At 44.1% G+C, this 22632-nt stretch overlaps 1 protein-coding gene across 2 annotated transcripts in view; it reads right to left on the bottom strand.

Moving 5' to 3' along the window:
• Positions 1-4565: 4565 nt before the first annotated feature.
• LOC109868633 (netrin receptor UNC5D) overlaps positions 4566-22632 on the bottom strand; it is a 315876-nt gene continuing 297809 nt past the window's right edge. For both annotated transcript variants that reach the window (XM_020458331.2, XM_020458332.2), the window contains 6 exons: positions 18427-18598; positions 16006-16236; positions 12102-12251; positions 9839-10003; positions 9202-9380; positions 4566-7695 (listed from right to left, as the gene is read on the bottom strand). In XM_020458331.2, coding sequence (XP_020313920.1) covers positions 7449-7695; positions 9202-9380; positions 9839-10003; positions 12102-12251; positions 16006-16236; positions 18427-18598 — 1144 coding nt within the window. In that variant the 3' untranslated portion in view covers positions 4566-7448. The remainder of the gene's footprint in view (positions 7696-9201; positions 9381-9838; positions 10004-12101; positions 12252-16005; positions 16237-18426; positions 18599-22632) is intronic.

Here is a 22632-nt window from a genome sequence, read left to right as displayed (position 1 = left end):
GACTGCAATTATGTACATTTCTATAGCAAATGCATACTACAGTTAATCACATTACAGACGCTATGGTCCCTTCAAGAAAAACAACATTTCCCAAATGACTTCCCTGTCCTTTTATAGAGAAATGTATTTATATGCTGCATCCAAATAGCATTACAAAACCCCAAAGTTCCTCAGAGAGAGCAGATTATGAAGCTATCATGTATTAGCCAGACTACAAATGAGGTCAGTAAAATCACATCTAACGTTTCAATTAGTGTTCGAAAAACAACACAACAATACCTCTGTTCCAATTCACCCAGCAAAGAGCGAACTGTTTTGTTCCAAATTCCAACTCAATTCCAGGTACATATCTGATTTTACGTAGGAACGTTGCAATATAGATCAACTCAACAAACACAAATGAGTGTGGTCCAAACAACAAGTAACACAGATGTTCATTTTACCAGTTTCTCACAGCAGGAAAATAATCCTGCAGCAACAGGCTTTAATTAATGGACATTAAATATACATTTTTAAATAGGAAAATCAAGTCTAAAATGTTAATATGGAAATGACAAACAATCAAACTTTATATGCCTTTTCAAAAATTGAAATCCTACAAGCTTGCATTTCCTGCAACAACAGGGTGATCAAATTAAGATCCTACCTCTCTAACAGCAGGAAAGGGAGAGAGTAAAATACTAAGACAAGAAGGGTCATAGATGAAAGAGTGCACTTCAAAACATGGCCAGTTGGTGAGCGAGAAAACAAGATTCCGACTTTTGTAAAGATTCGCTCTCATGAGCTTCACATGACTTGCATTTACCCCTCTCTTTATTCTCGCTCTCTCTCTTTGCTCTTTTCCTTTCTCCCTCTGTACTCTGTTCTCTCCCTTCTCTCCCCTCCTGCCCCCTCCCCTCCTCTTTGTGCAGCAGCGAGCACACAGACTTCCTGTGTGCCCCGGCCTGAATGGTATGCATAGGGAGTGGGTGTCTGGGAGGCCTTTCATCCGGCCTGGAAAGAAAAGAAAAGTCAAGAGAGGGAACGAAGAAAAGAGAAAGAGAGAGAAGAGAATCATCTTTAATCCAATGGCAGCGCAGTTGTCCAGGGGCAGGCAGGGGGGGAGTATTAGGGTGTGTTGGAGGGTGAGGGAGTGGGTGAAAGTCTGGGTTTAGCCAGGGATGTGTAGTGTCTGGTGGGGAAGGAGGCCTGGCCTTGCTGTAGCCAGCCCTGCGACGCATGACGTCTGGGAGAGAGAGAGACACTTTGCATGGCTGGGGTACTGAGCTAATGCTAGCTGTACCAAAGTCTTAGAATGAGTAGAACAGATATGGCGTTAGAATCAAGTGAATATTATAGTTTCCATCATGAACTGTGGTGGATGGCATGTAGACTTTGCCATTGCTGCATCTGTTTGAGAAAGACATTCAATTCTGAGAGATGCCATGATAAATATAAAATTGTAAATCTTAACCTTTTACTGCAGTGGGCTAAATCAGGGTCACACAGAGTGTTTCTTGGTAGTCTTAAACAAATCTACTTTGAAACAAAAGTATACACCTCACACACATGGTTATGGGCTTTAAAAAAGAGGACAACTGTACCATGTCGGAGTTAAAATGTATTCAATTTTGAGTTTGCATCCCAATATTACACTTTATATACTGTTATTTTTTGGTTTGTTTAAATAACATTTATTAATTGTGATGTTACTAAAGTAATAACATTACACCCATGAGGCCACTATGTAATTTGACTGCAGGAAAGGGCTTCTCTAATCTCAATCTAATTCATCTTAATCTAAATCTTCAGCAAAAAGGATAAATCAAATATATCTGTAGTTAAAAAACCTGGGAAAGTTCTCAAATGAAATATCATTCTGTGCACAGAACATTAGTTTGAATGGGAATGTTCCTTCTACTTATTCTATGAACTGTTGGGGATGTTTGTTGTTCTACTAATTCTGCTTTTATGAGCTGTGTGGGTTGTCCCTGTCCGAGTGCTGAGGCTTCTGGCATGATCAGACAGGGTGTAGCTAGCTGGCTGTGCACACAGTGCCATGGTAGACTGAGACCCTACACAGACATTTAAATGGCTACACATGCCAGCATGTGAGGCTGCAGAATTTGTCATGGAAACTTCTTACCGCTGGCATGCATACATTAACAACATGAAGATGTGCCAGTTCAGTGGTTTCGAATGAGTAAAAATGGCTGGGCAAAAATATAGGAAAAGCATATGCTGCCAACTAGTGGTCGATTATACATACTGCACTCTATGGCACATATTGAGGAATAAGGAGATAACAATATTGGTTTGATAATGATACACAGACTGGCCATCAACCACAGGAGGCATCTGAGGGGACAACGGCTCATAATAATAGAAACCATGTGTTTGATGTATTTGATACCATTCCATTTATTCCGCTCCAGCCATTACCACGTGCCCGTCCTCCCCAATTAAGATGCCACCAACCTCCTGTGCTATCAATTTAGGACTTGATTCAATCAGCATCGCCGAAGTTTAGCGCTATAGCGTACTTGAAATTAAAGTACTGAACTTTGGCGTTATGGATTGAATCGAAGATTCTCTGGTACTTTTAGCCAGTAATTCTGAAAGTAGAGCTCACGTGCCAAAAATTGGTCCCGGAAAATTGCATACTACATCACAGACTGTATGTGCACATATGTGCACCACGTCTCTCTCGTTTTGCTGTTTGCGCATTTTGCTAGCTGTCACTCGAATGGCAAGAGGGTGAAGGTCATTGGCTGTAACACAAATTGCTAGGGGGCTGGTCCACATGGGGAAGAATTTAGGGAAAATGGCGAAGCACAGCTCCCATAAAACAGTCACTTTTAAACTAGGGATTTCGTGGCATTCTTCTCATTGATTATGCGTGTACAGTGCATTCGGAATGTCTTTTAAGTAAAAAATATACTCATCAATCTACATACCCCAAACAATACCCCATAATGACAAAGGGAAAACAATTTTTTCGAAATGTTAGCAAATGTATTAAAAATTGAAAAAACATAAGTATTCAGATCCTTTGCTATGAGACTCGAAATTGAGCTCAGGTGCATCCTGTTTTCATTGATCATCCTGAGATGTTCTTACAACTTGATTGGAATCCACCTGTGGTAAATTGATTCAATTGGACATGATTTGGAAAGGCACATACCTGTCTATATAATGTCCCACAGTTGACAGTGCATGTTAGAGCAAAAAGCAAGCCATGAGGTCGAAGGAAATGTCCGTAGAGCTCCGAGACAGGGATGTGTCGAGACATAGATCTGGGGAAGGGTACCAAAACACTTCTGCAGCATTGAAGGTCCCCAAGAACACAGTGGACTCAATCATTCTTCAATTGAAGAAGTTTCGAACCACCAAGACCCCGAGAGCTGGCCGGCCGGCCAAACTAAACAATCGGGGGCAAGGGCCTTGGTCAGGGAGGTGACCAAGAACCTGATGATAACTCTTACAGAGCTCCAGATATCCTCTCAGGTGATGGAAGAACCTTCCAGAAGGATACTATCGCTGCAACACTCCACCAATCAGGCCTTTATGGTAGAGTGGCCAGACGGAATCCACTCCTCAGTAAAAGGCACATGACAGCCCCTTGGAGTTTGCCAAAAGGCACCTAAAAGACTCTGACCATGAGAAACAAGATTCTCTGGTCTGATGAAACCAAGATTGAACTCTTTGGCCTGAATGCCAAGCGTCACGTCTGGAGGAAACCTGCCACCATCCCTATGATGACGCGTTGTGATGGCAGCATCATACTGTGGGGATATTTTTCAGCAGCAGAGACTGGAAGCCTAGTCAGGATTGAGGGAAAGTACAGAGAGATCCTTCATGGAAACCTGCTCCAGAGCGCTCAGGACCTCAGACTGGGGCAAAGGTTCACCTTCCAACAGGACAATAAGTCCACAGCCAAGACAACGCAGGAGTGACTTCGGGACAAGTTTCTGAATATCCTTGAGTGGCCCAGACAAAGCCCTGACCTGAAACTAGCTGTGCAGTGACCCTCCCTATCCAACCTGACAGAGCTTGAGACGATCAGCAGAGAAGAACGGAAGAAACTCCCCAAATACAAGTGTGCCAAGCTTGTAGCGTCATACCCAAGAAGACTCGAGGCTGTAATCAGTGTCAAAGGTGCTTCAACAAAGTACTGCGTAAAGGGTCTGAATACTTATGTAAATGTAATATTTCATTTTTTTTTCTAAAAACCTGTTTTTGCTTTGTTATTGTGGTGTATTATGTGTAGATTGATGAGGGAAAAAAACGATTTAATCAATTTTAGAAGAAGGTTGTAACATAACAAAATGTTGAAAAAGTCAAGGGGTCTGAATACTTTCCGAATGCACTGTATGAAATACACATTGACACATCCAGCCCAAAGTGGGAGGTTTAAAAAAGACATATTAGTCGCCAAAGTTCCGTAGCATATCTTTAAAGATGTTTGTGGAGATGGCGTTCATGGGAAACACTGCAAATGTTGGCTCAAGCGAAAAATGTGTTTAGATTGTTGATCAAATCCCAGCCTAGAATAAAATCTCATTTTCAGACCAAAGAAAACAAGGGAATTTCACTGCATATTTATTTCAAAACATGATAGAGTATATACATTTGCAAATCATGTTGAGGAAAAAATAGAACAAAAATCTGCTAAAATATACATCAAATAGTGATAAGCAGAATAATAATCATCGTACTATTCACCTGATTAACATAAACATTCAAAATGTAGAGCGTCGTAAAACAAAGCTAAGTAAATAAGATGTGATTATAGACAATGTATACAGAACTTTCATGGCTTAATTCATTAAATTAATGATAAATGCCCCTCACTGTATACATAATAATATTTTCAGGATAAAATCATTATTCATCTATTTTCAGTCGTTACTGTTTACTCTAAACAAAAATATAACAATGTAGCATGATAACTAAGTAGGATCTCTAAGATTTCAAAGGTATGTTTCTTCCTAGTAAGGAATGGCGGATTATGTAAAAGCAGCTCAGAATAAAAGCAATACATTTTTGGATGAAAATATCAGCATATCTCTGACAAATGGATATGGTTTTACTCAGTACTGTTTCTTTATTTTCTCCAAATGAATACAGATCTAAAGACAGTAGCTTGCGAGATACATACATTACACACCAGGATAAACTCAAATACTAGCACTAGGCTGGATTCTCCAAAGGGGACAAAGACAGATCATCAAAGTCATGACACACACACACACACACACACACACACAGACACACACACACACACACACACACACACACACACACACACACACACACACACACACACACACACACACACACACACACACACACACACACACACACACACACACACACACACACACACACACACACACACACACACACACTGTGTATAGATAGCTCTTTATGATGATCACTGTAGTGACATCCATCTGCATGTTCAATTAGGCATACACCTCACCACATTGGGGAACTGTATGTATGTGGTTGTGTGTGTGCACACATAGTGTATGTGTGTGTGTATGCATGTTTGCCCAGAGTGTGTGTCAGTTCATCATCTCCTAGCTGCAGCTCCTCCGATTGTGTTTGATGGGTTTAAATGCTATAACAAAGTGCGGGTCACCTCTGTCACATGCCTGGTGTGACCCACACTTTAGGTAGTGGAGACTGGAGAGCTTACTATAATTTGGTAGTGGCATGTAAAAACACTGTCAATTCCATGAAACAACAGTATGGCAGTTTTGCACACTGTTCCTCAGGTTAATTCTTGTATTATTTTGTGTGTGTGTGTGTGTGTGTGTGTGTGAGGGGGGAATTTTTGAGGATGTAAAATATTGGGTGTGTATTTTCTGTTAGTAGGCTAAGGGTTAGTTAGTTAGTTAGTTTATCTGATTTGGCCTGCAGTACCACTGGATCAAGAGTTTAAAGTGATAGGTCAGATTTTGGCAATGCCCTTTATCTACTTCCTCAGAGTCAAATGAACTCGTGGATACATTTTTATGTATCTGCGTTCAGTTTGAAGAAAGTTGCTAACTAGCATTAGTGCAATTGCTAACAAGCGTTAGCGCAATGGCTAGAAGTTTATGGGAACAGCTAGCATGCTATCGGTTCCTGTAGGCTTCTAGTCATTGTGCTAACACGCAAAACTACCTCCCTTCATACTGGACGTAGATATGTAAAAATGATATCCACGAGTTCATCTCAATCTGGGGAAGTAGATTAACGGCTTCATTGCCAACATCCCGAACTATCCCTTTAAGGGTTAACAGCACACATAAATACTCTAATCACTTTAATTAATTTTCCGACCAATACATGTAGGTAAAAAAACATGCCAAATTGCCATTCTGCTTGTGTGTTGATCTTACCCATGTGACAGCGAGGGAAAAGTTTAGTCCATCCCTAACACATTCTCTTTCATTCATCTGCAGATATGCATTTCTTAATTACTCTCACTTCTCTAGTGTGTCACCAGAAGTTTTACAGTGACTTTCAGTAAAATGACATATTGGCTACGTTCCAATATCCACACCAGCATACCACACTGAATGCATTCCCCAATACAATTCTTCATTCTTAGTAGAATGCATGCTCGTGTGGGTATTGGAACAGAGCCTAGGTGTGGGTAAACCAAATGTTTGTGACATCATATGACAGATGTCATTTCTGACTGTTTTTCATAAATACTGTCAACATCTGAATACTTCGAAAGAGTTCCTTGTTTCTCTCTGGTACCACAGTAGGCCTATGCACTGAACACACCATCACTGTGCAGGGAAAAACACAAGAAAAGAAAGAAAATATATTATAAATATAAAATAAACGACAACAACTTCACGTAACACGAAGCATTCTGGCTTCCCAGGGGAATGGCTAGAGGGACAGGACCTAATAGTCCAGGTTAGGAAGAGTGTTTCTTGTTGGTTTGTGGTTCAGTTGAGGTTTACTTTTTGACTAGTTTGTGGTTTAGTCCCTTGGTTAGTTAGTTCCTCTGTGTCTACCTAAACAACAATAGCTTCCCTCTTGACCAGGACCTCTAGAACCCCTATCTCTTGAACACTGCTTTCTTGTCCCTCTCTCCCTTACCACCGTCTCCTTTTCCACCCCTCGCCATTGGCCTGTGTTCTTCACCTCTCAAACCCTTGTCCCTGGGCCCCTCAGCCCTTTTCCTCTCTCCCTTGTACCCTTCTTCTGTAGCACCCCTTTTACCCCTGTCACTTTGTCCCTATTCCCCCTCCATTCAGCCTGGTGGCCTGACTTTAGTTACAGTAGTTAGTTATTTCCCCTTCAGTCCTTAGTCCTCTCTGAGCTCGGGCTCAATCCTCCACTGGCTGGATTAGTCCACTGGAGTTCTCTGTATGTACTCCTCCTTGTTAGGGTCCATCCATTCATCCCCAGCCTTGTGTTCCTCTACTGGGGCTCCAGTTCGTCCGTTCCTCCCCTTGTTAGGTGAACTCAGTGTCCAGCTCCTCAGTGCTGCGGCCCAGGGTAGTGGTGGTCCTTGTGGTGGTCCCTGTGGTGGTCAGCGTGGTGGCCCTACTGGAGGTGGAGTGGGTGGAGGAGTGGACCTTGCCGATCTCCTCCAGGGCGCTGGCCAGAGAGTCCAGGTCTCCTGTGTCCTGGTGCTGGGCCTCCCACAGGCTGAGGATCACCGCTGATGGGCTCTCCTGACGTGCAAAGTAACACAGGTTCCTGGAGGGAGGGAGGGAGGTGGGAGAGAGAGAGAGTGAGAGAGAGAGAGTGAGAGAGAGAGAGAGCGAGAGAGAGAGAGAGTGTGAGAGAGAGAGAGAGAGAGAGAGAGAGAGAGAGAGAGAGAGAGAGAGAGAGAGAGAGAGAGAGAGAGAGAGAAAGTGAGAGAGAGAGAGAGAAAAAGAGAGAAAGAGAGAGTGAGAGAGAGAGAGAGAGTGAGAGAGAGAGAGAGAGACAGAGAGAAAGAGAACGAGAGAGAGAGAGAGAGAGAGAGAGAGAGAGAGTTAATGTAGAATGCAGCTTGATGAGTAGTTGTTCTGGAATAGATCCAATAAAAGGCACTGGCTGGGGTTACTCAGGAAGAGGTTTGGGAGACACTGGCCAAATAAGAGGATGATGAAAAGGAAGAAGGAAAGAAATACATGCAAATTGCATATTGTTGAAATCATTATGCTTAATATCAAATTCAGCTTATACTTCCTGCTATATCACCACCTCAGCTGTTGTTACAACTCACATCCACCTGAGGGCACTGTTTCATTACAGAGAGCTTGATCTCTCTCCCTCCCTTTTTGTCTCAGGTGTGGTGATGATGCTCCCACATACCATGCTAAATAATAGCACAAATCCGCTTAACAAGGTACAGGCGTTCTCATGACATGCTGCTGGTGGCTTCCACTGGGTTGAAAACCCTAAATTCTTCTCCCATTCCAAAACGCCCCACATTGTTTTCCGACAGTTTGCTGGGAAATGATTTGATGCACATGGACATTCCTGGTCACACGGCTTATGTCACACTTTTATTCAGTTCCCCTTTTCCACACTCCTTATTGACTGTTTCTTCTTCTGCTGAGGGAATAGAGATTACCCATTACCGCTAAAATCTCCAACATTGGGGGTTAGGGAAAATAGGATTTTGAATTGGACTGAATTGTGTGTCCCTACAAGGTTAGTTAAACAAGACTGCGCGTGTGGTGTGTGTGTGTGTGTGTGTGTGTGTGTGTGTGTGTGTGTGTGTACAGATCTATAATGAGATCCGCAGAGTGTGTGTGTGACCTGGTCACTGGTAGGGTTGCTTGGTGTTAGCAGATTAAGACTGGCACAGTGGCGAAGGCTCAGATAATAAGCCAACCATTATGCAAATGGCTAGGCACATCCATAGGGAGACTGGTAGAGTTGATGCAGTCAAGGTTGATCTTTTCTCTAATTTTGTAATTTCAAAATGAGTCATTTGCAAATACATTGACCAAGGCAATAGAGCAACAAAATAGACTTGCGACACATTGCTGGACCTTGCAGTATCATTATTAATCCAGCTCAATAAAACTTATTAGAATCCCTAAATGAAATGGACTGAAATGGTGGCTGCTAGTCAAACATGATGAACATTGGAGGGGCCAATACAACAGTTGGACTACCATTCAAGGATGGGGACCCAGGGTTTCTGGGTGTATAGTACAGCAGGGAGTGTATATGTGTGTGTGCGTGCAAGTGCGCATGGTATCTCACCTGTCTATGTGGAGTTTCTGTGCAAGCAGCTGCCAGTCCTTTCCCTTGGCGTTGGCTGTGTCGAAGGTGGCACAAATCCTCTGGCGGATGGACAGGGGGATCTTGAAGGCCCTGGACCCCGTCAGCGACGTGGTGGTACAGTTCGACTGAGTGAAGAAGGGGACTACCTCCTTTTCACTCTGGAGGAAGAAACCATTGCAGCATAAAAATGAGAGGTGTTAGAGTGACCATTTCTTTTCTACAGATAACATAAGATTATATGGCTTCAAAGAATTAACTCAATGTAATCTATATGTCAAGAGGCCCCTGCGTGCTTCATTAAGAAAAGCCCTTCAGTAAAATCAGGAGACATTCACTCTAATGAGAGAGCCTATTAGTATCACAGCTTCAGCTCCATACAGGATTCACACACACACACACACACACACACACACACACACACACACACACACACACACACACACACACACACACACACACACACACACACACACGCGCGCGCGCGCGCACATAGACGCACTTGCACACACACAAAACAACCCCCCCCCCCGACAAACACACTTCACACTTCCTGCCATATACTGTATACACACAATTCCACACACACTCTTCCTCCCACACACACTCCTCCCCTTACCTCGACCACAGAGGTGTAGACCTGGAGGATCTGCTCCTGACCTTTGACCTGACGCACACTGATCTTACAGGACAGCTGGGAGGAGGCGGGGCTGTAGCGCTCCAATGAGAAGGCACACTGCAGGGGCCGCTGGTTACTAGCCCACACCTGAGAGAACGAGAACTCCTAGAGAGAGAAAGAGAAGGGGGGAGAGAGAGAAGGGGGAGAGAGAGCGGGTGGGATCAATACATGAAATAAACTATAGACCTAATCTAGCTCTGTGCCAGTATTCACAAAGAGTCTCAGGGTAGGAGTGCTGATATAGAATCCATGTTGCCTTTTAGATCATATTGAATAAGATTACATGAACAGGGGGGACCTGATCCTACATCAGTACTTCTACTCTGAGGCACATTTTGAATACAGACCCTGGATGACAATATTTACTAAATACAATGCCTGAATGCCAGCTAATTGCATTGCCCCCTTTCCTCTATTTCAGCTTTAATTATTAGTTCAGACCAGACCAAGTCAATGGTTTCTTTACCCACTCAACAACCACTGCTAATCAATGAAGGGAATAAAATCAGCAGCCTCTTGGGGATTGGGGTTGTCTACCCATGAGCAACCTGAGATGGCCAGTCTGAAATCACTTGCCTAGTCAACATTCTGTCCTTAAAAGTCAATTCCATTCCTATATACTGTGTGGTCATTGTTATAATGACAAACAAACACAACTACGAATCAGACTGTCTTGGGATCCTTCAAGCAACATAATGATAGATAATGACATGAGAGCTTCCTATTGAGTACATCTTTAGGCTGCATCCTGAATGGCACCCTTTAACTTTTATAGTGCACTACTTTTGACCAGTACCCACAAGGCTCTGGTCAAAAGTAGTCCACTGTGAAGGGAATAGACTACTATGTGGGATGCAGATGTAGAGTACAGCTCTAGAATAATAATAGTAATGTATTAGATCTTAGATATACACACAGTTTATTAGGTACACCCATCTAGTACCGGGTCAGACCCCTGCCATTTGTCTCCAGAACAGCCTGAATTCTTAGGGCATGGAAACATTGTTCAACTGGTATCAAGGGACCTAACGTGTGCCAGGAAAACATTCCACATGCCATTACACCACATCCACCAGCCTGTACAGTTGACACCATGCAGGATGGGGCCATGGATTCATGCTGCCAACGCCAAATCCTGACCCTGCCATCAGCATGACGCGGGATTCATCGGACCAGGTTGGCAATGTCTTTCCACTCCTCAATTGTCCAGTGTTGGTGATTGTGTGCCCACTTGAGTCGCTTCTTCTTGTTTTTAGCTGATAGGAGTGGAACCTGGTCGTCTGCTGCAATATCCCATCCGGGTCAAGGACCGATGAGTTGTGCATTCCGAGATGCCGTTTCATCCACTAGATGTTTTTGCTCACAGGACTGCCGATGACTTGATGTTTTTTGTTTGTCGCACCATTCTCGGTAGACCCTAGACACTGTCGTGAGTGAAAAGTACAGGAGGCCGGCCATTTCTGAGATGGAACCGGTGCGCCTGGCACCGACGATCATACTACCACACTCAAAGTCACTTAGGTCACTTGTTTTGCCCATTTTAATATTCAGTTGAACAGTAACTGAATGCTTTATATAGCAAGCCACGGCCATGCGACTGTTCACTGAGCATGAAACTGTTCACTGAGCTTCTACTCTTCCTGACCTTTCCCTCCCTCCCTCCCTCCCTCCCTCCCTCCCTCCCTCCCTCCCTCCCTCCCTCCCTCCCTCCCTCCCTCCCTCTCCATCTCTTTCGCTCTCTCTCCATCTCTCTCTGCTCCATGAGAGCTGGTTGATATTCTGGCTAATTCTGCTAATGGGATCTCACTGGAGGGCGTAAAATCACAGAGCAGCACAGTACATGCACCACGCACACCCCTAGGAAGATAAGGAAATGTGTGTCTGTGTGTGTGCCTAGAAGACACAATTCATTTAGTTTTGTGTGTAAGTGTGTGTGTGTGTGTGTGTGTGGAAAAGATAGTTATTGTCCTTTGTCCTTTCCACAGTCCCTGCTCTTTGCTGTGACCCCAGAGTAAGAAGACAGGATTGTTGATGGAGTAGAGGACTCTGATGAAGGGATGGTTGATGGAGGAGAAGACTCAGATGGAAGGGAGGTTTCTCAAATGATGGTGTTTCTCAAATGACACACCCCCATACCCCTGCACCTGCTCTCAACACACACAAACAATTCCCCTCCACACACACACACTCCGCCCTCCCCTACCTGGCAGGTGGTGAAAGGCTTGATGCTCCAGAGGAACTGGGGGATGTCCTGGATGGAGAGCTGCAGGCTGAAGGAGTTCCCCCTGAACAGCAGCGTCTTGGGCTCCTCCAGGAGACGACCGCCCCTCACCCGCTCCACTGATGCCACTTCCTGATAGGGGGAGAGGGGAGAACAGTGGTGAAGGAGGAGGAGGGGGTAGGGAGGGAAGAGTGAGAGAGGCGTAGGTGTTGGGGGGAAGATGGACAGTGGGGAAGGAGGTGGGAGGGAGAGAGCAAGAGAGAGAGAGAGAGTGGGAGAGAGAAGGGAGATGAGGGGTGGAGAGAAAGGTGAAATAAAAGTGTGAGAATTACGTTATTTTTGTGTGTGTTTACAGCATTTAAGTACAGTATACATAGATTACACAACATAGAAAACCAATATTACTCAGACATTAATACAACCACTCTACTCTATCTGTACTGAATTAAGAAACAGTGCTCTGAACTATCAACTCCCCCCTGAAGATCTGAACAGCTCTAAACAGTTGAATTAAACAGCTCATTGGGAGATTGGGCATTCAGTTAGCCTCCTCTGCAAGAGAAAGCAAGTGGAAGAATTGCTTAAAATGCATTTTTTAACAACTAGAAATAATTCCATAATAATTTCACGCATAGAATGAAACCCCCCAAACACACAAACAAACAAATAAAGAATAAACTAAGCAAATCCTGGCAACAAAATGTCCAATGAATAAAATCAGGGAGCACAATACCCCTCAAATGCTGTTTCAGACACACACAGAGACAGAAATCAAGCCTGATCTTCCCAAATGGCGTTTGCTATTGATGAAAGGACTTAGGTGATTTTGCGCTTTTTGGGTTCTTATCTGAGGGTATTGTTGCGCTTCTCTATGGAGAGCAGAAGCACTGTGTGTGTGTGTGTGTGTGTGTGTGTGTGTGTGTGTGTGTGTGTGTGTGTGTGTGTGTGTGTGTGTGTGTGTGTGTGTGTGTGTGTGTGTGTGTGAGAGTGTGTGTGAAACTGTGTGTGTGTCTTTGTCTGCGTGTATGCATATATGTGTGTTTGGTTGTGTGTGTGCATACGTGTGTGGGTACGTGTGTGTATATGTGTATGTGTGCGTACATGTGTGTGTGTCTGTGTGTTTGTATGTCTGCTGTCTCCATCACAAAAGGAAAGGCGCGTGGAAATTGAAAAATTGTCCCTGATCGATTCTTTGCTTGGCATCGCAAGGGAAATAATTTGTCGTATGAAGTTCAAACAAAAACCACCAAAACTGGACAAATGAAGAAATAAACAGGGCAGAGTGACAGAGAGAGATGTGGAGAATTGGCTGGTGGGTTCCCGAATGTAATTTCACTCTATTTACCATGCAAGGCTGCCCTCTGACTGATGCGGACAGAACCAAAGCTGCTCTAGTGAGCCAAGCTCTGTCACATCACAACCTCTCTGGAGCATAACTCACAGCCTCAAAGCAACTGGCTGCTGTCAGAGGTGTGTGTGTGTGTGTGTGTGTGTGTGTGTGTGCGCGCACACGCGCTGTGTGTGTGTGCGTGCGTGGGTGTGTGTGTGCGTGTGTGTGTGTGGGTGCGTGTGTGTGTGTGTGTGTGTGTGTGCGTGCGTGACTACACTGCTCACAGGTGCATACCTAGTGGTTAATCTGTCGTTCTGCCCCTGAACAAGTTAACCCACTGTTCCACCCATTGTAAATAAGAAGTTGTTCTTAACTGACTTGCCTAGTTAAATAAAGGTGAAATCCAGAAAGAAAGAAATACCTCAGAGTGTGTGGGCCTTTTTTGTGAATGCGGCAAAAAGAGGATAATGGGTATCATTATGAGAGACAATGTGAGTAGGATAGAAATTAGTTTGTGTGAAAAGGCCATAGCTACTCTTCATTGTATATCATTCATACATCACCTCTACACAGAACTAAAAGAGAGAACCAATCTAGTACCGGGTCGGACCTCCATTTGCCTCCAGAACAGCCTGAATTCATTGGGCACGGAAACGTTATTCAAATGGTATCAAGGGACCTAACGTGTTCCAGGAAAACATTCCACACACCATTACACCTCTACCACCAGCCTGTACAGTGGACACCAGGCAGGATGGGGCCATGGACTCATGCTGCTAACGCCAAATCCTGACTCTGACATCAACATGATGCAACAGGAACCGGGATTCGTCAGACCAGGTGGGCAATGTTTTTCCACTCCTCAATTGTCCAGTCTTGGTGATTGTGTGCCCACTTGAGCCGCTTCTTCTTGTTTTTAGCTGATAGGAGTGGAACCTGGTCGTCTGCTGCAATACTCCATCCGGGTCAAGGACCAAAGAGTTGTGATTCTGAGATGCCGTTCTACACACCACTGTTGTACTGCGCCGCTATTTGTCTGTTTGTGGCCCGTCTGTTAGCTTGCACATTCTCCTTTGACCTCTCATCCACTAGATGTTTTCGCTCACAGGACTGACGCTGACTGGATGTTTTTTGTCTGTTGCACCATTCTCGGTAAACTCTAGACACTGTCGTGAGTGAAAAGACCAGGAGGCCGACCACTTCTTTGATGGAACCGGTGCGCGTGGCACCAAAGATAATACCACGCTCAAAGTCGCTTAGGTATGCATTTTGTCCTGTAGTTCATTCAATGTAATTGGAGAATTCAGTAGGTTCTGGTAGTCTTTAATAGTTGATTCTAAGATTTGTAATCGATCATATATATGTTTTTGCTGTTTGTTCTTTGTTATAGAGCCAGAAATATTGGAGAAGTGGTTTATCCACACATCTCCGTTTTGGATAGATAACTCTTTGTGTGGTTGTTTGTTAAGTGTGTTCCAATTTTCCCAGAAGTGTCGAGATTTGATGGATTCTTCATTTACATTGAGCTGATTTCTGACGTACTGTTCCTTCTTTTTCCGTAGTGTATTTCTGTATTGTTTTCATGATTCATAGTGAAAGTATAGACACAGGTTTTCTGAGTCTCTATGTTTTTGGTTGGAAATGTTTCTCAATTTCTTTCTTAGGTTTTTGCATTTCACTTCATCAAACCATTTGTCATTGTTGTTAATTATCTAAGGTTGTCTGCTTGGAATTTTTAGATTTGTTAGGGAAGCTGAAAGGTCAAATTTATTGTTTTTCTACTGCCAAGATTACACCTTCTGTTTTAGATTGAAATGTCTTGTCCAGGAAATTGCCTAAAAGGAATCTCTCTCTCTCTCTCTCTCTCTCTCTCTCACCCTCCAACTGCAGTGTGTGCTCCCTTGCCCGGGCCGTCACACGGAATGGAATGCTAGAACACCTTTAATTAACACACTACAAATATTCACTTAAGCCCCAGAAAGAAGGCAGAGGAGGAAACCTTGCAGTGTTGTCTCTCCTAATCATCCAGCAGCATCTCTCTTTCTCTTTCTGGCTGTGTGACTGGACTTTCTGATCTCTGGTGGAACACGAAAATCAGACAGAGAAAACTCTTCTGGACAAAACCACCAGCCACGACACACTAACGCAATTGGACAGAAACACAGAAACAGAAACACTCACACACACCTGCAGGGGGTGGAATGAGGTCACACACACGTGGGGTCGCGAGGATGGATACACGGATACGGATGCAGACAAATACACGCACACAGACACAAACGCGAACACACACACTCTCCTTTAAGCAAGCTGACCTGTGTATAACCTTCATAGAGTACTTTCTTAAAGTTCTTCTGTCAGTTGAAATCTACCACTGCAGGCTAGCTTGCCACTGCAATAACATATCATGTTCTCAGAAAGCACTCTACTGCCTATCACTCCACAGCCTAAACTCGGGTGATAGGCAGTCTATCCGTCCATCCGTCAGCATTCAGTCAGTCAGTCAAACAGTCAGCCAGCCAACCAACCATCCATCCTTCCATTCCCCCCCCATACCTGGAACGCGTAGGGGGTGTTGTCGACACAATACACCCTCAGGCTGTATCCCAGAGGGTTGGTGTTGTCTGCACTACCGAACACGGCCAACCTCAGTCTCTTCACAGCCTCCTGGCTCAGTGGCTCCCCCACCAGGGCATAGCGCCCTGGACTTTCCAGGAGCAGGTGGCAGCACTGAGCCTCCAGCAAACAGTAGCAGGAAGTGCTCTCCTCCTCCACTGACATCACTTCCTGTGAGAGAAGAAAATAGAAGAAAAAAGAAGTTGGGGCGGGTTGGGGCATTAGGCTGATGTTGTTTATCATGATGACGAGGATAATGGCTGCAGACGGAAAAATAAGCAATCAGCACATTGTGTATCGTGAACAGTAATGTGATTACCACACACCTGTATGCATAGCTCATTTCTCTTTCATTCTTTTCTCAATGCCTCTCCTAAATCACCAACTGCACCCTCCCTGTGACCCTATGGCCCTGTCTGTATTAAGGCATGGTTAAACTTTATAAAGTCAGGCTGTATAATATAGTAATGCAGTACTTTGGCCCAGCCTGCTACACCTGGCCCATTAGCTCTGCAGCAGACATTAGGAATCTATGTTTTATACAGCTCATCCCCACTGTATGTGACAGGCAGACAGGCAGGCAGCAATGGAAGAAACGGGAGTCAAACACCTCCACCGCAAAGCCTAGCAGTATTAACGGAAAAATGTAGGGAGAGAGAGAGAGAGAGAGAGGAGAGAGAGGGAGGAGAGAGAGGGGGGGGCAGACAGAGAGAGAGAGAGGGGGGGGAGAAGGGGACAGGCAGAGAGAGAGAGAGGGGGGGAGAAGGGGACAGACACAGAGAGAGAGAGAGAGAGAGAGAGAGAGAGAGAGAGAGAGAGAGAGAGAGAGAGAGAGAGAGAGAGAGAGAGAGAGAGAGGGGGGGGGGGGGGGGGGGGGGGGGTGCTCGTAATGTCATTAAATCCAGAGATGGTTCACATTTGAAGAGGCTGCCCCGGCATTCTGCCTGAGATAAAGGGCTCACTATTGCACAGAAAAGAAAGCAGGTCTCGCCATGGCTTCTTCACATGGGCAAGACGAGGGACGCCTCTCTCTCTCTAGAGGGACATCGCTCTCTCCCATTCTCTTACCCGCAGCACACACACACTCACTTGTCGACTGGCTTTTGATAGCTGCCTTTTGAGCGCCAAGCATCTCTTGCCGGCAAATTACATCCTGTGTAAATGCCATAGGCAGTGAATAGACCCGGGCCTTGGGGTGTCATGGGCCCACCACAAGGCACAAAGAGCTCTGAGCTTTGGGTTCACGTCTACCTAGATGAGGTCCCGGTCGCTCTCTATAGCTCCTTTGATGAGGTTAGTTATACATTAACAGAACGTTGGCAATACCTCTGCTGGAATGTATAGACGGGTGGATTGATGGAGAAAAATGGAGGGTGTGGAATGATGTTGGAGCTCATTGCTTGAGAGAACGAGGGAGTTCCTCAGAGAGAGAGAGAGAGAGTGAGATGGAAGTTCTAAGAGGCAGAAAGGCAGAGTTCAAGGGCTTTTTTGAGAGGTTTGTGTGCTATTCAAAGGGCTAGCGGTCGGGAGGACCACATACTGTAAGAGAAGTCATAGACTTGAGTTTTCACTAGCTTTCAAAGAAGTCCATTCTAACATGGGTTAGTGAAATAGTTCCTCCCAACTGGCACCTCAATGAACCTCAGTGGAATAGAGGTTGACAAGTCAGAATGAAGAACAGAATGTGTGGAATTGAGATTGTGATTCTATCCTATTCTCAATTCAAAGTTTTGGGGGAAAAGACAAGGTAAAGACGAATACTCCTGCTTTTTTTTGTACACTCTTAGAAAAAAGGGTTCCAAAAGGGTTCTTCGACTATCCCCATAGGAGAAGCCTTTTTGGTTCCAGGTAGAACCCTTTTTGGTTCCAATAAAGGGTTCTACATGGATCCCAAAAGAGTTCTATCTGGAATCAAAATGGTTCTACCTGGAACCAAAAAGGGTTCTTCAAAGGTTTCTCCTATGGGGACAACTGAAGAACCTTCCAAGGTTCTACATAGCACCTTTGGAACAAAGAAATCAAGTGTGTGGAACAAAGAAATCTAAATCAACTGTTGTCTCAGTCTAGTGTTTGAAAATGTTTCATTTGATGTGTGCATATTAGGTGGCATTTTCCTTGCACACAGCCCACGCAGCAAGCAAAGTTGTGTAAAATAACCGGAACATTTGAAATAGACGGCACATATGGTAACATCTGGAACACATTTAAATGTGTTTACTCCGGTTTAACTCCGGTTAAATAAAGATATTATAAAAGGAAAGTTACAATATTAATTTGAATATTAATTTGAACACAGTTAAGGGCAGAGAACATTTTTATTGTTTCTCTAAATGCTCTGAAATGTTTTCAGGACAACCTCACCTCCCACTTGTTATCCTGTGTCTGCCTTTTGAGCCGGATGTTCCAGTTGTCGGTGGCGAACTCAGCGCAGTGGGCTATTGTCATGGCGACGGGGCAGGAGAGGTCGAGACCCGGTGGACCATAGGTGACCTCTGGGCTCAGCAGGACCTCTTGGCTCTCCTCTGATAGGGTACTGCAGAAAAGACACATACAGAAATATGGAGGTTCTAGACTCTGACAACACACAGAGTAAATACCTCTCTAAACTCCACAGACAGAGAACATGAAAGGAACATAAAAATAGGGGATGCTTCTAAACAGTGGGTCATGGCTTTATTTGAGGAACACAGGGGGAAAAGAAACGCTAGAAGAAGGTCCTATTCTTAGGAACACTCAAACTTTTCTATGGGCTGCCAATCCTGCCTTCAGTCCAGAAGGGCCTACACTACTACACAGACTTCTAAGGCCTAGCGTGCAATGAAAACTGATGTCTGCTTGATTTCATACTATTTGAGTCTCAGCCATCCGTCAGTCCTGCTGCTGTGGGCCTGGGGGTCAATCTCACGGTAGGTAGAGTGGCGCTGCTATCCCCTGCTGTCAAAGGGCCAAGCTAGCGTCTCCTGCCTCGTCCTTAGTGACAGGTCAGATTAGGAACCAGAGGCAGCGCCAGAGGAGTGATTTCAGCTAAACTGATTAACTGGGCACTTTAATGAGGGGATCAGGACAACTGTGTGTTGTTGTTGAGTGAAACATCACAAACAGGGCTGTTTGGGTAGCATTCTACTGTGTCGGCTAAACTGAGATTAAAGATATATGCACAAATACATTCACACACACACAAACACTCTAACACAAACACAGATACACGCACACACATACGCACACAGACACACGCACTCTCAAATATCAGTTAAACATGATATGGTGTGAACAAATAGTGTGAACAACCTCGCTCGCCGCCAGATTTTCACCACTCTGCTTTATCGTTATTTATTTCTTTGCTAATTACCAGTGTGCTTCCACTGCCTATTGCGTCCAATTTGTCTCCATTGTTCCAATGAAAAGCAATCAACAGTTAAACATTGACAGCGGTTGTGATCTCGCATCTAAAAATACAGAATAAATCAGCCAACAGCGGTGAAATCCTGCAGCTGTGCTGTGCTGTGTGGGTGTGTGTGTGTGTGTGTGTGTGTGAGTGAGTATGTATATGGTAATCAGGCCCAGTCACCAGAGGAGCATCAAGGTCACCTGCAGATTGGACTCTGATAATTAGCCTGAATAGAGGAGAATAAAGCTGTTTGTTTTTCAAAGAAAACACGACTCTGAGCTTAAAAATAGTAAAAACTATACATTTTTCATGGTTCTGACGGGAACAAAGTATCTCGGGAACAAAGACAATTGAATTAGTCTGAGAGGTGGATCAAGTAGGGTGACTTTGGGTTATTGATGTAATAGGCTTTTATTTCATTAATGGATTGGAATGATTTGACTGCACTCAGAGAGGTTTGGCATTGTTATACTGAGTGATATTCTGTGATCCACAAAAACGCTTATTCTTAAAACATACACTTAAAATAACAAATAAATAGACTACAATTTATCGGGCAGAAATGAGCTTCCGTAAACACAGTAACATGAATAGTAATATGATTGCAAACAGAGAGATGCTCTACTGAAGGCCACCCCTAATTAACACTCCTTCTTTCACTCTAGATCTTTCATCCCTAGTCTACAGCAACTCCTCCTCTCACACCCCCATCCTCCGTCACAAACACGTTCCCTTCCACACCCTTCACCCGATCTCTCATTCACACTCTGTCACCTATCAGATCGCTACAGAGGTCTCCTGACCTTGTGTTCAGGTGGGCTGTACTGCGGTGGCCTGACAAGCATCAAAGAATAACACTCCAAGGCACTAACACCCTGTGGGGAGTTTCATTGTTCCATTTAGAAAAACAAACAACAACATAATAACCTTGGATATCATGCACTGTTCCCCACAGTTTCAAGCTCAGGTTATCAGTGCACAACAAGACCTTGCTAGATCGAGTCAAAGCCAAGGCTTTAAAGCTGGAGGTTTTGAGCAAAGTGATTCATCAGATGAAGCTACTTCTGCTACAAACATATGACATTAAAAATACTGAAGGACAGACAACTTTTCTGTGTGTGTTCAGGATTAGGCTCTGCAATTCCTCTCACCACTAACTTTCCAACTCAACTCAGCGCTTCTAACTCAGAGTGCTTATTGCTATCCTGATCTCTCAATGCCATCTTATACCCCCGGTCCCCACCAAGGCATCCAAATCAAATCAAATCACATTTTATTGGTCACATACACGTGTTTAGCAGAAGTTATTGCGAGTGTAGTGAAATGCTTGTGTTTCTAGCTCCGACAGTGCAGTAATATCTAACAATTTCACAACATATACCCAATACACACAAATCTAAGTAAAGGAATGGAATTAAGAATATATAAATATATGGACGAGCAATGTCAGAGCGGCATAGACTAAGATATAGTAGAATAGGACACCATACATACACTTAGGTTGGAGTCATTAAAACTCGTTTTTCAACCACTCCACAAATGTCTTGTTAACAAACTATAGTTTCAGCAAGTCGGTTAGGACATCTACTTTGTGCAAGACACAAGTAATTTTTCCAACAATTGTTTGCAGACAGATTATTTCACTTATAATTCACTGTATCACAATTCCAGTGGGTCAGAAGTTTACATACACTGAGTTGACTGTGCCTTTAAACAGCTAGGAAAATTCCAGAAAATTATTTAATGACTTTAGAAGCTTCTGAAAGGCTAATTGACATCATTTGAGTCAATTGGAGGTGTACCTGTGGATGTATTTCAAGGCCTACCTTCAAACTCAGTGCCTCTTTGCTTGACATCATGGGAAAATCAAAAGTAATCAGCCAAGACCTCAGAAAAGAAATCGTAGACCTTCACAAGTCTGGTTCATCCTTGGAAGCAATTTCCAAAACCCTGAAGGTACCACGTTTATCTGTACAAACAATAGTATGCAAGTATAAACATCATGGGACCACGCAGCCGTCGTACCGCTCAGGAAGGAGAAGCATTCTGTCACCTATTGATCAAATCAAATCAAATTTTATTTGTCACATACACATGGTTTGCAGATGTTAATGCGAGTGTAGCGAAATGCTTGTGCTTCTAGTTCCGACAATGCAGTAATAACGAACAAGTAATCTAACTAACAATTCCAAAAAACTACTGTCTTATACACAGTGTAAGGGGATAAAGAATATGTACATAAGGATATATGAATGAGTGATGGTACAGAGCAGCATAGGCAAGATACAGTAGATGATATCGAGTACAGTATAACATATGAGATGAGTATGTAAACAAAGTGGCATAGTTAAAGTGGCTAGTGATACATGTATTACATAAGGATACAGTCGATGATATAGAGTACAGTATATACGTATGCATATGAGATGAATAATGTAGGGTAAGTAACATTATACAAGGTAGCATTGTTTAAAGTGGCTAGTGATATATTTACATCATTTCCCATCAATTCCCATTATTAAAGTGGCTGGAGTTGAGTCAGTGTGTTGGCAGCAGCCACTCAATATTAGTGGTGGCTGTTTAACAGTCTGATGGCCTTGAGATAGAAGCTGTTTTTCAGTCTCTCGGTCCCATCTTTGATGCACCTGTACTGACCTCGCCTTCTGGATGACAGCGGGGTGAACAGGCAGTGGCTCGGGTGGTTGATGTCCTTGATGATCTTTATGGCCTTCCTGTAGCATCGGGTGGTGTAGGTGTCCTGGAGGGCAGGTAGTTTGCCCCCGGTGATGCGTTGTGCAGACTTCACTACCCTCTGGAGAGCCTTACGGTTGAGGGCGGTGCAGTTGCCATACCAGGCGGTGATACAGCCCGCCAGGATGCTCTCGATTGTGCATCTGTAGAAGTTTGTGAGTGCTTTTGGTGACAAGCCGAATTTCTTCAGCCTCCTGAGGTTGAAGAGGCGCTGCTGCGCCTTCTTCACGATGCTGTCTGTGTGAGTGGACCAATTCAGTTTGTCTGTGATGTGTATGCCGAGAAACTTAAAACTTGCTACCCTCTCCACTACTGTTCCATCGATGTGGATAGGGGGGTGTTCCCTCTGCTGTTTCCTGAAGTCCACAATCATCTCCTTAGTTTTGTTGACGTTGAGTGTGAGGTTATTTTCCTGACACCACACTCCG

The sequence above is a fragment of the Oncorhynchus kisutch genome, linkage group LG23 (assembly GCF_002021735.2).
Source record: "Oncorhynchus kisutch isolate 150728-3 linkage group LG23, Okis_V2, whole genome shotgun sequence".
Taxonomy (NCBI): Eukaryota; Metazoa; Chordata; class Actinopteri; order Salmoniformes; family Salmonidae; genus Oncorhynchus; species Oncorhynchus kisutch.
Note: the sequence above shows the minus strand (reverse complement) of the source record. Positions and strands in the feature narration are given on the sequence as shown.